The sequence below is a fragment of the Grampus griseus genome (genome assembly GCF_964374135.1).
Source record: "Grampus griseus genome assembly, chromosome: 6".
Lineage (NCBI taxonomy): Eukaryota > Metazoa > Chordata > Mammalia > Artiodactyla > Delphinidae > Grampus > Grampus griseus.
The window spans coordinates 5,151,645-5,170,284 of NC_139000.1; the positions used below are offsets into that span (position 1 = coordinate 5,151,645).

Here is an 18,640-nt window from a genome sequence, read left to right on the forward strand (position 1 = left end):
GACATAGCTAACCACTTTTGCCTGTCTTACTCATTACTGAATCCCGGCATGAATGTTAAATTAATTTTCACAGTCCTGGTTCTCTACTGCCATTTTAACAACATTAAATCTTCTGATCCATAAACACAGCATGTCCTTCCACTTATTTAGATCACCTTTAATTTCTTTAAACAATGTTTCATTGTATTCAGAGCACACGTTTTGCACTTCTGTTAAATGTATTTCTAAGTATTTTACTCCTTTCCATGATACTGAAAATGAACTGTTTTCTTAATTTCATTTTCAGATGGTTTGTTGAAAATGTACAGAAATACAATTAATTTTTATATATTGATCTTGCATCCTGCAAACTTGCTGGTCCCATTCATTAGTTCTAGTTCTGTAGTGGATTCCTTTGGGATTTCTATATACATGATCATGTTACCTGCAGATGCATAGTTTTACTTCCTCCTTGCCAATCTGGATGCCTTTACTTCATTTCTTGCCTAAATGACCTCGCTACACACAACATATGCTCTTGAGAGCCACCCCTATGGTTGCACGCCATTAGCCGTCCTTCCCTTCTTATTGCTGAATAGTATTCCACTGTGTGAGGATGCCAGGGTCTACTATTCCCCTGCCGATGAACATCTGGACTGTTTCCAGGTGTGGGCTATCATCAACAAAGCTGCTATGAACATTCTGATAGAAGTCTGTCTGTGAGTATATATTTTCATTTCTTTTGGGGGAATACCTAGGACTAGAATTGCTAAACCCTAAAATCAGTGTATATTTAACTTACTGAGAATTTGCCAGATGGTCTTCCAAAGTGGCCGCACCATTTACCTTCCCACCAGCCAGCAACGCATTACGAGATCTAGTCACTCTAGATCTTTTCCACATTTGGTCTTGTTGGTTCTTAAATTTCAGTAATTCTACAGGTATGACATAGTATCTCATGGTTTTAATCTGCATTTCTCTGATGACTAACAATGCTGAGCAAGTTTTCATGTGCTTATTGGCCATCTGCATAGCCCCTTCTGTAAAGCAGCTGTCCAAGTATTTTGCTTATTTTAAAATTGAGGTGTCTTTTTATTTTTGAGTCATAGGAGTTCTTTACATATTCTGCACAGAAGTCTTTTAATTTATGTATTGTAAATATTTTCTCCCAGTCTATACCTTGCCTTTTCATTTTCATAACAAAGTCTTTTGATGAGCATAAGTTTGTAATTTTAATGAAATCCCATTTTTCAATTTCTTCTTTTATGGTTAGTGCTTTTTTGTGTTCTAAGAAATCTTTGTCTTCCTAATGGTTTCTTCACAGTGGCATTATTGACATTTTGGGCCACATAATTCTTTGTTTTGGAGGGCTGTAGGATGTGTAGCCTCTACCCACGAGATGCCAGTAGCGTCCCCCACTCATGAGGATCAAACGTGTCTCCAGACGTTGTGATTGTGAAATTCCCCCGGGGAACGTGTCTCCAGATGTTGTGATTGTGAAATTCCCCCGGGGGGCAAAATCGATACCGGTTGAGAAGCACTGATTTACTCCAAGGTAGCAAAGATGTTCTTTTTGCCTTTTTGCCACGGTTGTCACATATTTAATACCTTGTTATTAACTGCACAATACATTGTTTCTCTTTATGTCATCAATATTCTTTCTTCAGCTGCTTTAAAAGTTTTCTTTTTGTATTTGGTTTTCAGAAGCTTAACCAGGTTGTGTCCAGGGGTGGTTTTCTGAGGTTCACAGAGTGTCTTGGATTTGTGGATTCCTGTTCTTCAACAAATTTGAAAAAGCCTGGCCATTGTCTCTTCAAAAAATTTTTTTCTCACCAATTCTGTCTCCTCTCCTTCTGGGACTCTGATTGCATTATGCTGAATTGCCTGATACTGTTGCACAGGTCACTGATGTTCCGTCCAATTTTTTTTCAGTCTCTCGGAGCTTCATTTTAGGTAATTTCTATTGACATATCTTCAAGTTCACTGTTCTTCTGTAGTATTCACTCTGCTGTTTAACCTGTCTAATCGTTTTTTATTTTGGATATTAGATTTAAACTTCAGATACAGACTGACTTTCTATTTGTTTTTGTAATTCCCATTTCTCTTCTGAGATTCCTTATTCAACCATTCTTTAATTTTCCTGTAAATCCTTGAGCACGACAGTTATTATAAAGTCTCTACCTGTTAGTTCTAATACTGGATCATCTGTAGGTTATTTTTTTGCTGATTTCTAAAGTATGACCGTAGGTCCCCCTTTTCATTTTGCTTCTTCACGTGTTACATACCTTTTTTTGTTGGTTAGGTATACTGGACTTTATACAGAGGAACGGTGGTGTGTGACTGAGGAATGCTAGCGTGTTCCCCAGAGAGTGAGAGACCAATTATTCAGATCTCCCTACGTGTCCAGTTGATCGGGAACTGGTTCACAGATTTAGACAAACCCACCTCTGGTTAGCCAAACACTGCCTTTGCTTAGGGCTTAGCTTATTTGTCATGTAAGTGTTGGAGCCTGGAGCCAGAGGGCAGTTAGGCTGGAGTGCTACCTTTGGATTCAACAGTTTCAGGGAACAGGAGGTTGCAAGACTGCAAGTTCTTTCTGCTTTACTTTCTTTCTCTCAGCAAAATTGGGGGAGAGGTGAATAGAGGATTTTTATACTGAACTTGCAAGTCTTTCAGACTCCAATTTGTTGTTGTTGTTGTTTTTTTAAAAGCAGCTTTACTGGGATATAATTCATATATCACACAACTCACTGATTTAAAGTATAAAATTCAGGACTTCCCTGGTGGCACAGTGGTTAAGAATCTGCCTGCCAATGCAGGGGACACGGGTTCGAGCCCTGGTCCAGGAAGATCCCACATGCCGTGGAGCAACTAAGCCCATGCGCCACAACTACTGAGCCTCAGCTCTAGAGTCCGCGAGCCACAACTACTGAAGCCCACACGCCACAACTACTGAAGCCCGCGCACCTAAAGCCTGTGCTCCTCAACAAGAGAAGCCGTCACAATGAGAGGCCCACGCACCACAACGAAGAGTGGCCCCTGCTCGCCGCAGCTAGAGAAAGCCCGCGTGTGGCAACGAAGACCCAACGCAGCCAAAAATAAATAAATTTATAAAGTATAAAATTCAATGGTTTTGGTATATTACATCTTTAAGTTTTAAAACGTGTGGTAAAATATGTATGACATAAATCTTGCCCTTTTAATCATCTTTTAGTATACAATTGAGTGGCATTAATTATATTCACAATGTTGTGCAACAATTACCACCATTTCTAAAATTTTTCATCACCAAAACGGAAATTCTGTAACCATTAAACAAGAACTCCCTGGTCCCTCCTCCCCCCAGGTCCTGGTAGGCTCTAATCTACTTCCTGGCTCTAGGGATTTACCGATTCTAAATATTCCATACAAGTGGAATCATACAATATTTGTCCTTTTATATCTGGCTTATTTTACTTAACATAATGTATTCACGATTTATTCATGTGTAATATGAGTCACCACCTTACTCCTTTTGAAGGCTGAATAATATTCCTATGTATGAACGGACCACCTTTTGTTTATCCAATCCTCTGTTGATGAACACTGGGTTGTTTCCATCTTTTGGCCACTGTGAATAATGCTGCAATGAGCAATGGTGACCAAGTGTCTGAGTTCTACTGCTGGGTCATATGACAGTTCTATGTTTAGCTTTTCAAGGAACCTGTTTTCCACAATGGCTGTACCACTTTCCGTTCCAACCAGCAATATACGAGGGTTCCAATCTCTCCAATCTTTGTCAATACTTGTTATTCTTTGTTTGTTTTTTTTAAAAAATTATACGCCTGCTAGTGGTTGTGGAGTGGTATCTCATTATGGTTTTGATTTTCATTTTCCTAATGTTTATAATACTACTGATTATCTTTTCGTGTGTTTATTGGTCATTTGTTTGCCCTCATTGTTGCCAATAGCTTCCTCTGGCTTCTCCAGCCAGTAAATTTCCTTTGGCAAGGCCTCTCTTCCACTTCCTAAACCCAGGCCTGACATTTGCCCCCAAAAGCTGCTGTACCATCAGGCTCACCTACGATTAACTCCCGTCTGGAAATCAACTCAACAAGGCTTTCTGCCATGTTTTGATGGTCCCATTGTGACAGATTATATTTTCCAAAGATGGTCACAGTAGTATTTCTAGACCTAAATGCTCTTCTAGAGCAAGAGGTGAAGTCTATTCCCCTCTCCTTGAAACTGGGAGGGGCTTTGTGACTGCCTTGAACAAGAAGATGCAGTATACATGATGCTCTGTGACTTCTGAGGACAGCTTCTGCCTGGCTCCCTCTCTTTCTTGGAATATTCTTCCATGGAATCCAGCCACCATGATGTAAGGAAGCCCAGGCCATACAGAGAAGCCACATGTAGATGTTGTAGCCAAGAGTTCCAGTTAAGGTTGGAACTAACAGCCAAGCCAACCACTGGAGAATGCTACTGAGTTTTGGGGTAATTTGTTACACAGCACTAGATAATTCTAATATCCACAGAGTTAGTGTGATTTTCACACCATCTGGATTTTTCTTGGTATTATGATGAAAATGAAGTTCTTCTATATCCTGGCCAGAATCTACCTGTATCCTTAGATTCTTCTCAGAATACCCCTACTACCTGAAAATTCATTCATTTTTACAGTGCTTATCCTGTGCTAGCCACAGTCCTAAGCACTGGGGATACAGCAACAAATATAACAGATAAAGCCCCTGCCATGATAGAAAAAAAACTCATTTGAATTTCTAGCCCCTCCAATTGCAAATATAATTTCTGTGAAGGAAGAACATGAGGTGTAGGGCAGTAACCAATATGGAGTTTATCACAGTAAGCTTTAAATCTCTTTGCTCAAATTATGCCTGCGAGAGAGAGAAAAAATTTATGCCTGTGAAAGTCACGCACGTAGCTCTAATTTGTTCATTTCCACAATGTAGTAACGTTCTACTACAGAGTAATGTAAGTTCATCTGCCCGGTGGAATGGCCATAGCTGTCTGGGTTGCTTCTAGTCCTGTTATTGTAACAGTGTACCCTGGCGCACAGGTGCATCAGTTTCTCCAAAGAACAAACTAGGAGTGGAACCACAGGGCTTTACTAGATCAACCTACGCCCCAGCTAAGAGTGTACGTGAGTTTCTGTGGCTCTGCATATCTGCTGACATTTGGTATTGTTGGGCTTTTAAATTTCTGTTGCGTTACAGCTGTGCATCTCTTAGTGGTTTTACTTTGTGTTACTAATTAAGTTGAATATGTTTACGGTCCTCTGGCTATCCTTTTTAAAAAATGTTTTCTTATTTCTCTCTTTTTCTCAATTGTGCTAAAATATACATGAAACTTACCATTTTAAGCTTTTTTTCCCCCATGCGTCTGGGGCATGAACCAGGCATGGGCACAAACCAAAAGCCAAGCTGGGATAAACAAGGAGTTGCTTTGTCCCCGGCTGATATGAGACAGGCACCAGCAACTAGGTGCCACTCGACCCAGGTCAGGGGCAACATTTTAAGGATTTTAAGTGTATAATTCAGTGGCATTGAGTACATTCCACAATGCTGTGTAACCAACACTACCCTTTTTTATGACGTCTCTTGTCCTTTTTCTTTCTGTTGTGTTTTCTATTAAGTTTTCTATGTACAGAGCTCAATGAATTTTGACATATAACTGTTTATGATGTTCAACTTTTTTTTTCTTTTTTTTTGGCTGCGTTGGGTCTTCGTTGCTGCGCGCGGGGGCTTTTTCTAGCTGTGGTGAGCGGGCGCTACTCTTCGTTGCGGTGCACGGGCTTCTCGTTGCGGTGGCTTCTCTTGTTGTGAAGCACAAGCTCTAGGCGCGCGGGCTCAGTAGTTGTGGCACACAGGCTTAGTTACTCCGCCGCATGTGGGATCTTCCCGTACCTGGTATTTTCAAGTTTGTCTTTTATGTCTTTACGGCACGTAAAACACAGCTGTTTTATAGTCTAGGAAGTCTTTGGAAATGTGCGTCTCATGTTTACTCTGGCTCTTGATCATAGTTCCTTGTTTCCTGTTGTGATGAATTTACGTGTGGGAATCAATGTCCTTAAAAATTATCTGAGGCCTACAGTTACTTTTCTTCAGAGTGGCCTGTGCTCTTCTGCCAGACATCTGGAGACACCGCCATCCTCGGATCGGGTCAAGCCACATTCTCAGGCCGAGACCGGTGAATCTGGAGTCACAGCTTATCGTGGGGAGGGTCTCTTTTAGCCCTCCCACTTTGTACACGTCTTGGTGAATGATGTCTGCCCCTTTGCCCTTTTGGTGTTGTTAACATAGGCAATTCAGGTGCTCTCAGATTAGTAGATGCTCTCAGGGCAGAACTGGCTTCTGTGCTCCACTCACTTCTACAGGTTCCCATTTTCCCTTTAATCTGGTTTGGTTAAATACCTTATTAGTTTATAAGTGCTTTTGAAACTGGTTTGTACGTTTCACGTAGTCATTTTTAGCTGTTTTCAGTGGGGAACTTGAAAACCAGAAGTTCTGTTTCTCGGTCAAGGATCACTGACTAGGGCAGGGCCCATCTTCTAAGGAAAAAGGTGATATAGAAAATCTCCTACTGAAGACTTGGAAGAAACATAATATGGCTACCACTTTCTTAACTACTGGACAAGTACCACCCTCACCTTTAGAAAGTCACAATCGTTTCCAATATATCAGAGTACCTTATGAAGTTACTGTGATCTAAACGCAGCAGCTAGCTTTTACAACAGTAAATTTAACCCCTCTGGGCCCTCCGTGTCCTCATCTGTCAAATGGGGATAATAACAGCGTTACCTTATACAAGTACTAATGATTCCAGGACTCAGTGCGTGTACAGCACTTAAAACCACACCCAGCACATAGATAACCACTAGCTAGACAAAGTGAAACGGCTCAGGTCACCGAAACGTCCCTGGACTATATACTGCTTCGCACAGGGGCCACATACAGTTTCTGTTGCATATCCTTCTTCATCTTGTTTAAACAACGACTTAAACAAATAAAAACTTTTAGCTCAACGGCCTTAAAAAAAAAAAAAAGGCCAAGGAGCAGATTTAACCCATGGGCCATAGTTTGCCAATCCCTGGCCTAACAACAGGCAGAAGATTGATGGAAATCAGGCAATGTGCTTTAAAGTGCTTCCCGAGAGGACTTTCACACAAGGATCAAAACTGTAGTGATTCTCTCAAATCAGAGGCTGAGACTTCTGCATCCCCAAGGGAGCTACAGAAGGCAGAGCTTGAGAACAACAGGGCTGTTTTCTGGGGCTGGTTACATCCTACAGGACCGGTTACATCCTACGGGAACATGACTGATTGTATCCTATAGGAACGACGCAAATGGGTTTGATACATGTTGACGTGAATAGAGGCAAACATCCATATTTACCTGGCCAAAGACTGTTCCACCAGTACTGGCTGCTTGACCAAACAAAGAACCAGTATTACTAGACCCAAAACCTGTAAAATAAAAAGAAAACCAAAGTTTAATTTGGATGAACCTTCTATAATATCAAAGTTTTGTTTTTTACTTTTTAAATGGCATTTAGGTGTGCTAAAGTGCCTCACAATAAATCAACTCATGAAGAAAATCTGTTTTCCTACCTAGGAAATGGAGAAAATTATGAGTAAATAATTTAAAGAAACCCTTTTCTTCATTGCTAGAATTTTATAATAGTAAAAAAAAGTCCCAAAGTCCCAAGGACTGAATCCTTGTCTCCTACCAAACCCCAGGCGGGTGAGGTCTCTCAGCGTAGCTCCCCTAGACTTAGAGCTGCCAAGAAGTGCTTCCAGTGTCTGACTTAAAACCATGAATACTCCTACTCCCTGGTTACCTCTAATCTCAAATACCAGATTCTTTCAGGGTAGTTTATCTTTCTTCTAGGTGGCATAACGTGGTTGAGGTGCTGAGTTAACAGGGCCTGGGAGAATCAGGAAGAACTATATTTTATAACAAAAGAGCCCCAGATGAGGAGCTGGAGGACAAGAGTTCCACGCTCATTTCTGCTACTGGTCTAGGCAGGGGAGCTCAGGCAAGGCTCAGTTCCTCAACCAGCGCTGGAGGAGGCCACTCAGGTTATCTTTCCACCTAGCTCCTGTAGGAAAGAAGGGTTTTTCAGAGGTTCTCAGTTGTACTGAAATAGTTTTGATTATACTTGTGAACGAGGATTCTCAAGTTTTGACTGCAGAACAAAAAGATGCACTAGCGACAGCGTTAACTATCCTACTCTCTTTTAAGACCCACAAGGCCTCTTCCCTGCCCGTTCTCTAGACCAACTTATCACATCTCCTCCCGTCACTCAAACAGGCCAAGCAGCCTCTTCACAGGGCATCAGGTGGATCCCAAAACTGTCGTGCACCACTGTGTTCTTGTAGTGGAACATAGTGGGAGCTTCACAAACATTTGTTGAAGGCAGGAAGGAAATGACTTCCTTTCTAATAAGTTATGAACCAGTTTCCAATAAATTTTCACCAAAGGAATGAACGCGCAGTTACTTGTAATCCTGTCCACCAAATCATTAATCTTTGATTCCGCCCCCCATCCCCTGAGCCTGATGGTTGAAGAAATGCCTTTCATAAGATAACCATGGAGAAAGGAAAATTAGAAAAGATATTTGAGTTGTCCTGTCTACTGGTTTTAGGAGCAAAAGCAGCTGCTAAGATTGGACATGCAATAGTGAGGATTACATTTTACTTTCAAAAATAGTAAAATTTAAAGATTTGTTTTTTTAAAAGAATTACACTGGGGCTTCCCTGGTGGTGCAGTGGTTGAGAGTCCGCCTGCCGATGCAGGGGACACGGGTTTGTGCCCCGGTCCAGGAGGATCCCACATGCTGCGAAGCGGCTGGGCCTGTGAGCCATGGCCGCTGAGCCTGTGCGTCCGGAGCCTGTGCTCCGCAAAAGGAGAGGCCGCTACGGGAGAGGCCACAACAGTGAGAGGCCCACGTACCGCAAAAAAAAAAAGAATTACACTGAAAATAGAAAAATAATCCAACTTCTCAAATGTCACTATTTGCCCTTCTAGAAAGCAAGGTGGTGTCAGCGGAAATATGAAATACCGGCAGCGCAGAGGACTAGGATGAGGAGCTCTGGAGTCTAGTCCTGGCTCCAGTACTGGCACTAAATGACATTAGATCAGTCACCTCGAGGCCTGACAGGTTTGGACATAATGACCTTGCAAATGTAAAATTTCATACTTATGAGTCATTTGTCATTTGCCATGACTTTACATCTGTTTTTCTCCCCCCATGAAACTGACACTCCGGTGGCTAGGAGAGTGGAGAACTTGCTGAGAAGCACAACTGGAGCTGCAGTGATTAGACCAAAGAAATGCCCGAGACTGCCAGTGGCCAGGCTCCCTTCCGGACTTTTCAGAGCCTCTTCTGTTTTCCTTTCCTTTCTTTTAATCACCAAACTAATGCAGATTTGCTGCAAATGTTTCAAATAATACAGAGGACAACAAAGTAAAAATCTTCCATAAATTCTTACCTGAAGCTTGACAAAAGCTAAACCCAGAGGATGGCGCTGTCGTGGTGGTGGCTGAGGCGCCACCGAACACAGAGCTTCCCTGCCCAAAGCCAGGGCCCTGGCCAAAAGCAGGAGGGCTGCTCTGGCCAAAGAGCCCCCCTCCAGTGTTGGCAGAAGACTGTCCAAATGAGAAGGAGCTGGAGCTACTGGCGCTTGAAGATGCACCGAACACGTTCCCGCTGGTGGACGCGGGGGTGGGGGACGCGGACTGACCAAAAGCCGGCACGGAGCTGAAGCCGGGCTGACTGAAGGAAAAGCTGCTCGCGGGGCTGCTGGTCGGCTGCCCGAAGGCCGGGGCCTGCCCGAAGCTCGTCTGTCCAAAGACCGTCGGGGCGGAGGTGCCAAACGCTGGGCTGCCGAACCCCGAGCCGCTGACCTGCGGCGCGGCAGCCGCCGTGCTGGCGATGCCGCCCGCCTGCTGTCCGAATAGGCTCGGGGCAGTGCTGGCGGCCACCTGCCCAAACATGGGGGTCGCCGAGGGGGCGGTGGCTGTGTGGCCGGTGAGCTGGCTGAAAGCCGAGCTAGAGCTGGCGGCCGGTGGCTGAGTAAAGACAGGCGAGCCCGAAGTGACCGCCCCAAACACTGCGGGCTCCGTGGCTGGGCCTGGAGCATCACCGGAAACAGCGCTGGAGGTGGCGGGAGGCCTGGATGTTTCTGGGGCCACGGGGCCGGCACCTGGGACGGCAGGTGCTGCGACGGCAATCTGCCCAGGCGCTGCCGGGGTGGGGGCAGGGGACGGCGGTTCGGTCTTGGCGTCCGGGGCCCCGGTGGCTGCCGGAGTGGCCTCCGCGGACGGCGCTAGGACGGTGGCACTGGGCGCTGCTGTACCAGGGCTGCTGGCCGCAGGCTGGGCGAGAGCGGGCTCCTTCTTCACAGAGTCAGACGTTTGAGAAGGAGCTTGGGGAAGCTGGGCGGATGGCTGCTGCCCTAGGAGGGAGGTTGTTGACACCAAGGCCTCACTACCACCTGGCTTCTCAGGCAGAGCCGATGACGTGGCTGCTTCCGTGCTTTTAGCGGAGGACGTGGGCACGGTGGGAGCAGATGCTAAACTCAGGAGGCTGCCAAACGACAAGGCGGGGAGGGATGTAGGAAGGGGTGTGGCAGCGGCAGAGGACGGCGCTGTACTACTTGTCTGCTGGCCTCCGAACGGAAAACTGGTCTTGCTACCGCTTAGCGATAACCCCGCAAAACTGATTACGCTGGAGGGTCCCGCACTGGTGAGTGGCAGGCTGCCAAAGACGCCAGTTGAGGAACTGCCGGGGCTGGGGCCGGCCGCAGCCGCCAGGGTCACTGTGGTGGCAGCCACAGAGGAGGTCACGGGAGGCTCCGCGGGCTTCCCCAGCACCACGGGGCTGGTGAAACTAAACCCGGAGGGGACGGCCGAAGTCTTGGTGGGCTGTGCACTAGCACCAGTCCCGCCTGGGGATGAAGCCTTACTGGCTGCCTTTGTAGAATCATCTGCTTGGCCAACCCGCAGTCCTGAAAAACTTCCTAGAGTCTCTCCAGCCAGAGAACTTGGAAACAGAAGCTCTCCCAACTTGGACGGCGGAGCTTCCACCTTGCCAGAGGGGGTGGAAAGAGCAATTCCAGAAGGTGCCACAGGCCTGCCGCTGGATGGAGCAGACTCCCCAGGAGAGGGACCAGCAGCTCCCGTGCTACTTGACGTCGTCATTCCCGAGGGAGGGGAGCTTTCAGGAATGGCCTCGTAAAAAGGTTTGCCTGTCCCGCCAAAGGAGAATGTGTCCAGCTGGTTTGACTCTTTGCCGGGGGGTGCTGCCACTAGCAAGAAAAATAAATTAGGAAATGGACTGTATTTCACAAAATATGACCTATCACAGTCTCACTGACTTTTCTAAGCCAAAGCCTCTCTCCTCCCTTGATACTGTCAGGGACAGCTTGTTCTGACAGCAGCAGACAGAACAAATGCTTCTCCGCAGGAACGTTAGCTCTGAGTCATCTCACTGAGGTGGGATGAACGAATGTTCTCTTTATGACCATTAAATAATAACAAATACATCTCTATCTAGAGTACATGAAATTAACCTAGTGGCCCAAAAGAGAAAGAAAAGGCATCTTCCCACATTTCCCCCGTGTGTGCGCCGCAATAACATTCCTGGCAACAGTACTAGCATATGGACCTCCTGAGAGACCAGGAATTGATCCTTTTTTTTTTTTTTGGCCGCACCATGCGGCTTGTGGGATCTTAGTTCCCCAACCAGGGATTGAATCCAGGCCCTTGACAGTGAGAGCACGGAGTCCTAACCACTGGATCACCAGGGAATTCCTCCTTTGGTTTTATGGACAGATAGAGTGTCAATCCACAGGCAATCATTTTTACCTATAATTAAGGGCTACTTCCTAGTGCTCTCCTCACTAAGTGCTTTCATGGCAGCAGTATGGCCAGATGGTCAAGGACATACGTGGGCTCTGAGGCTGGGGGCTCTGCCACTTGCTGGCTGTGCAACTCTGGAAAAGTTAATTGACTTCTCTGGGCTTCAATTTCTCCATTTGGAAGAGAGAGCTAATAACAGTACGTACCTCACAGAGTTGTTATGAAGATTAAATGAAATACAGGTAAAGCATTCACAAGGCCTGGTCAAAAAACTGATCAATAAAGACTAATTTGATACTTACAAACTGAAATTGGTCTATCGAAAGTGCTGGTTGATGTTTCTAACTCCATGCTCTTTTAAAAAGTCTGTCTAGGGGCTTCCCTGGTGGTGCAGTGGTTGAGAGTCCGCCTGCCGATGCAGAGGACACGGGTTCGTGCCCTGGTCCGGGAAGATCCCACATGCCGCGGAGCGGCTAGGCCTGTGAGCCATGGCCGCTGAGCCTGCGCGGTCCGGAGCCTGTGCTCCGCAGCGGGAGAGGCCACAACAGTGAGAGGCCCGCGTACCGCAAAAAAAAAAAAAAAAAGTCTGTCTATCACAAACTCCTGAGAACACTGCAAAGCCCCTACTATATACAGGTAATTTCCAGAAACCCCTCTTTGTATCACTGGTGTTGTGCTGAGCTGTTTATGATTTTGGATCGTTGTCTATTCTTGTATTAGTGAAAATGTTTATGGAATTACTATTGTGTTTTAGTACTAATTTATTTCATTTAGGATTTTTGAAATTATTCTGTTCCTCTCCAATCTTTTTATATCATTGAGTTGTTTTTCTTCTAGAAAGTGAGACTGGGGAGAGGGTGGGCCTCAAGGGTATTCAGCCACATCTAAGGGGGCAGAACAGTTTAAGAATCACTGCTCCAGAGAGAAAGGAATGAGATCAACAACCCTTTCAGTGCCACACACAGCTCAGGTTTAGGAAGTCTGCTATGCTTTCAGCTCCCTAATCTCCCTCCAGGAGGTTTTAGGAGATCCCTTTTTTACTAAAAAAAACTTCTACCACTTGGGTTGACACACAGAAAGCACTCATAAAAATATGTGTTGAATGAAGAGATGAAAAATGGTCATTGTCTTATTTATCATAGGGAAAATCTAGAAAGAGCCTAAATGTCCAAAAGGTGAATAGTTAAATAAATTATGGCATATCCACAAGACAGAAATTATGTGGCCATCAAAAATGACATTTACACAAGATTTTCAATAATACTGGAAAACTCACAAGAGATTGTGTTAAATGAAATAAGAGTGGAAGCAAAAACCCCAGAAGGAAATATAACCGAATGGCAATGGTTAAGGGTACAATGTGTGATTCCAGAACACATCACTTTTATAATAAAATATAACAAACACTTTTATAATAAAAGTTTTCTTTTTAAAATAAAAGAAAAGTAAGAATTACTTAAACTGAGAACTGGAAGGCACTTAAAAAGTACATCTGGTTTCCTTATAGGTCTTCAAATTCTTTTAAACATTAAAAACATGCTGGTTGGTAGATGTGCAACAACATGCATGAGACCAGTGTGTTTTCTGCTAGGTTATCAAGGAAAAAAGATGAGTTCAGTCTTTGATATCTATAGTACTAAGTCTATCTCATCCTATGAATTGATACAATTTTAAATGACATAGGAAAAAGATGGAAAAAAATAATTCACATGTAAACATTCACATTTAAAGCACAGCCTTGCTTTTCTAGAAGCAAATCCTTTCCTTGTACTTAATTATGAAGAGTAGAAGTCCTTCCCCAGTTTTGTAAATCTAGCCTATTTTTAACGCATAATATCAACACCAGGTTAATTGCAGACACTTTAGGCAAGACGCAGCAGCAAGCAAAATGTCAACACATCTGACCCCCAAAACCTGCACTTGTTTAGGGGGAAACACAAAAGTAATGCTATGCCATGCAGAGACTGTACCTTGTGTGGCCGTGAAATTAGAAGACGGTGTTGGTGTGACTATCCCAAAATTAAAGCCAGTCCTAGGGAGGGGAAGAAAAGAAGCTAAAAATGAACAAACCCAAGGCACAACATTGCCCTTTTAAAGTACATTTTATAATTCATTCACACAAACTGTTCTCGAGGGACTTACAATCTAGAAGATAAACGTCAACAAAGTGAAAGCACATTATCTCTGAAGCAGCAGAGCCATCGCAAGCTCTCTAAGCGGGGAGAGACAATTTGTGGGTGAGGTAAGAAGGGAGAAGCAGGTGAGAAGACCTTGGAGGAACAGCTGGGCTTTCCACGGGGGAGGCTGGGGTGGGGACCTATTCCAAGGAAAGCAAAGGAGTAGGAGAAATGCACTGGGAATGTTTCTGTGGGGAGAGTGGCCAGAGCAGATGGCCCACCTAGTGAGGAAGACGAGACAGGCTGGAGGACCTCTATGACCCAGACCGAGACCAAAGAGCGCGTCAGGACAGTGCACGCCACAGGGAGGTGACGGACAGCACGGAACAGGAGCCACTGTCTCTGCCGTTCTGACAGAATGCTTAGTTCTGGGCTGGGAAATTTGGTTCAAAAGCTTTTCTTTTCTTTTTTTAAAATTTTGGCCACACCTCGCGGCTTGCGGGATCTCAGTTCCCCAACCGGGGACTGAAGCCGGGCCGTTGGCAGTGAAAGCGCCGAATCCTAACCACTAGACCACCAGGAAACGGCCCTCAAAAGCTTTTCTGACTCTTGTCATCACGTCATCTCTTTCTGTACATTTTCTTTACACCATGAATGAAGACACCATGGCCAAAGAAGAAAACGCAGCACGAGCTGAGCCAGAACAGACTATTCACTGTGAGAAAAGTTCAAATAGCAAATTTAAAACTCTACAGCTTTAAAATGTAAGGGACCAAGCATACCAAATATGGTAAGAAATGGTAAGGACTGGACTTAGAGTTTTCTTTTTAACCCATCATTGGCTTCGTCAAATGGACTAAGACCACCTAAGAGGATGTGTTAAACATTTCATCACATCAAAAAAGAAAACAATTCTCTTTCTTTTTCTCAAACTTGGTGAAGAAATTTTATCTAATAACGGTAAGCCACTGACCCAATGACCCAAACCTTTTCAGGTTATTTTAAAAATGGCAAGAAGACTATCAGTTCATAGAAGTAAAGATTAAAAGATGCAGTAACTCCAGGGCTTCCCTGGTGGTGCAGTGGTTAAGAATCTGCCTGCCAATTCAGGTGACTTGGGTTCGAGCCCTGGTCCGGGAAGATCCCACATGTCGTGGAGCAACTAAGCCCATGTGCCACAACTACTGAGCCTGCAGCCTGTGCTCTAGAGCCGTGAGCCACTACTACTGAGCCCGTGAGCCACAACTACTGAAGACCGCGTGCCTAGAGCCCGTGCTCCGCAATGAGAAGCCACCGCTGTGAGAAGCCTGCGCACCGCAACAAAGATTAGCCCCTGCTCGCCGCAACTAGAGAAAGCCCGCGCGTAGCAATGAAGACCCAACGCAGCCAAAATTAAATAAATAAAATAAATAAATTTATTAAGGAAAAAAAAAGATGCAGTAACCCCTGGCACTGACCTACTCTTTAAAATTTGCTCCAAACTACCTTTGGGAAGTAGAAAACATAACGATTGACAGTAAAATATATATAATTTCCTCCCCTCAAATTCTATTCTAACCACCTCCTTTCTTTTAAGTGGTTAGGTCGAAGGATGCTCAAGAAACAAATTCACGTCAGGAAAAAGAGATTGTGGTCAATATGATTCTAGTTACAAAAGCATGACCTGAAAGAGCTTAAGAGGCTTTTCTAATGGAACTGAACATGCAACTCTTCACAGTAAAAACAATCTTTGGATGGGTTTTTATCTCAGTCACACAGAGCCTAACTCCACCCCTGAAGGGGAAGGACGCTTTGGCAACTCTCACAGGTTTCAAGATGAGTGCTTATAGCACAGAGAAAAGGCACTCTCCTTCCAAGGTTAATAAAAGCTCCCTTTGGAATGAGGGTTAGAAGACCCTTTTGTTTTTAAAGATGACTCAACTTGACAAGTATAGCCATCATTACTTTTTAAAAAATGAAACAGAAATGTATGTCCCCACATCTATATAAAACCCAAATTTTCAAATGGCTACTGTCTTGCTCTCTCAGAAGTTGCATGTAACGTGACCTCTCAAGGCAGCAAAGCCAATCCAAGCTTCTCACCCAGCCCCCAGACGGTGTCAGAATGAAGACACCTCAGTGTGATAAACGTGATCAACCAGACTCACTATCCAAAGAAAATGGAGCTTATCCTAGAAAACAGAACAAATAGGCAATATGTAATGACACATGTCTAAACTTGAATCAAAAAGGGGAAACACATTTACATTAGGACGCTAAACTACTGTCACTATTACCAAACGCATCACTGCAGTGATAAGAACTCTGGCTTCACATAAGTATACCTACAGATTGTAGGATTTGGGACAGCTATCTGTAAGGTTGCTGGTGATGTCACAAAATTTAGTTCACTACTGACCCTGACGGAGAAAATGAGAAAGACTTGCTGAACTGCCCAACAACAGACGGGGTAGACGTCACAGCTGTCTCTATCTTGGTTGCCACTGGTCCTGAAATTATGGAAAAAAATGAGAACGTTACAAAAAACCAGTTAGAGTCACCATTTTAGTTTAATTCTCTGTGGCAGCGAATGCGTGGTGCCGTGCAGAGTGCAGCCCCAGGTCACGCACTTTCTATGACAAGTCGGTGGCCGCAGCGCTGCCTAAGTCATGCTGCCTCAAGGTCTCTGAACTTGCTCTCTGGCTCAGTCACTGTCAATTCCAAACCAGGACATGCCACACTTGCCCCTTTGCAGGAAAGAGGTCAAAATAGCTGGAGTGCAGTTCAAATTTAAGGCTTTAAAAGTAGCTTTTACAATTACCGAAAAGTAATATGTACCAAAGGAAAAACAAAATTCCAAAGAGAAATAGGATAACTTAATATCTCTGAGTAGTGACTTCATGGCTATTTGCTTTCTCTCTGCATTTCTGTATTTTCCATAGACTTTTTGTATTTAAATAATAGTTTTTTTTTTTTAATTACAGAGGTAACATATGATTGCTGTAATATAGAGAAGTATAGAGAGTTAAAAGTGCAATCCATCATCCTTCCCACATTCAATATACTGTAACTACTTATTAATAGTCTGGGGTATTACCTACAATCTTTCCCCTATCGCTCTACTTTTAAAAGGAGGACGGGAATGGGGGAATTACATTTAAAAAGCCCAAATCAGGGATTCCCTGGTGGCGCAGTGGTTGAGAGTCCGCCTGCCGATGCAGGGGACACGGGTTTGTGCCCCAGTCCGGGAAGATCCCACATGCCGCGGAGCGGCTGGGCCCGTGAGCCATGGCCACTGAGCCTGCGCGTCCGGAGCCTGTGCTCCGCAACGGGAGAGGCCACAACAGTGAAAGGCCCGCATACCGCAAAAAAAATAAAATAAAAAAAAGCCCAAATCAAACCAAACCAAACAATAAGAAAATGCACCTCCCTTTAAGTATGGGATAAATATTTGTAAAATTATCTAACAAACCACTATAATACAATGTGATGTGTACAAGGCTGTCCAAGGCAGCCTGACTTATAATCTTGAAAAGTTAAAAACAATCTAAACTATCTGCAGAGTACTATTAAAACTTAACAGGGTACAACTACACAGTGAAGTCTTAGGCTACCATTAAAATGAGTGAGGTAGAGTTGTATCAGATCTGGAAAGATGAACACGATATTTACTTTAGGGGGGGCGGGGAAACAGATTACATATCAATATATACAGGATATGACTATTTTTGTTTAAAAGAACAATACACATCAAACCCCAAGAGATACACATCAAATCGCTGAGCGCTGTTATCTCTGGAACAGGGAACTTATAGGGCAGCTTTCGTTTTCTACATTATATAGCTCTACACCATAGACTTTTTGTGGACTTGTAATAGTTCTATAATCAGTAAAACAATGAAGGTATCTCCATTATTAAGTAATAAGGGAATTATTCTACAGAAGTTTCAGAAATGCATTTTTTTTTTAGAGAAAGTTTTTGCAAACTCTTAAATAGTACTTTTCAGGGAAATTTTCCTACTTAAGAAAAGTCTGTTTCCAGAAAGTGAGGACAGAAGGAAACACACAGCAAGGACAGAGAATATTTCACAATCATCACTGAATGGTGAATCCTAGAAATCTCTTTGCAAGTCATGCTAACTGCCTAGACATGCACAAAACAAAGCCCCTTAGATGTCCTTGATTCTTAACTTCAGGAGTGACAAAAAACTCTCCAATAAAATCCTTGAAAGGGGTTAAGATACATAATCTTTCAAAAATTTTTTCTAAAATATTAGCTAGAAATGGAAACAAATTTCTTAATTTGAATCCTAAATGATTCAAAAGTCTTCGACAAATTCCACTGAAATTTCCCTTCTAACATAAAGTTTTAGCTGCTAGTTAAGAAGTGCTATACACCTTCTCATGGAAGGCTTATATGATAAAAACTGTGCTCCTCCATTAATCTGAATTCTAGAATACAACTTGGGCTTACACAATAATGGTTTTCTTCTGAGTGCAAGGAATACTTCTGAAGATAAACCCAATATCCAATGAGAAAGATTTGACTACAGAGAAGTTGGGATGATGGTATGATTGTGTAGAGATTACGGAAAGCAGGCTGCTAAAGTGTGAAGTTCAGCATCTCGAACAGAATTTACTAGCTTGAAGACCCACTGGAGAGCATGAATCAGAATAAAAGCTAGAGTCCAGAGCATGGTGAGA

At 43.8% G+C, this 18,640-nt stretch overlaps 1 protein-coding gene across 4 annotated transcripts in view; it reads right to left on the minus strand.

Annotated features, from left to right (window-relative positions):
* The window catches only part of NUP214 (nucleoporin 214), a 101,245-nt gene that overhangs the window by 19,029 nt on the left and 63,576 nt on the right, over positions 1-18,640 (minus strand). For all 4 annotated transcript variants that reach the window (XM_082656226.1, XM_082656225.1, XM_082656224.1 and 1 more), the window contains 4 exons: positions 16,356-16,446; positions 13,811-13,872; positions 9,470-11,287; positions 7,371-7,441 (listed from right to left, as the gene is read on the minus strand). In XM_082656226.1, coding sequence (XP_082512352.1) covers positions 7,371-7,441; positions 9,470-11,287; positions 13,811-13,872; positions 16,356-16,446 — 2,042 coding nt within the window. The remainder of the gene's footprint in view (positions 1-7,370; positions 7,442-9,469; positions 11,288-13,810; positions 13,873-16,355; positions 16,447-18,640) is intronic.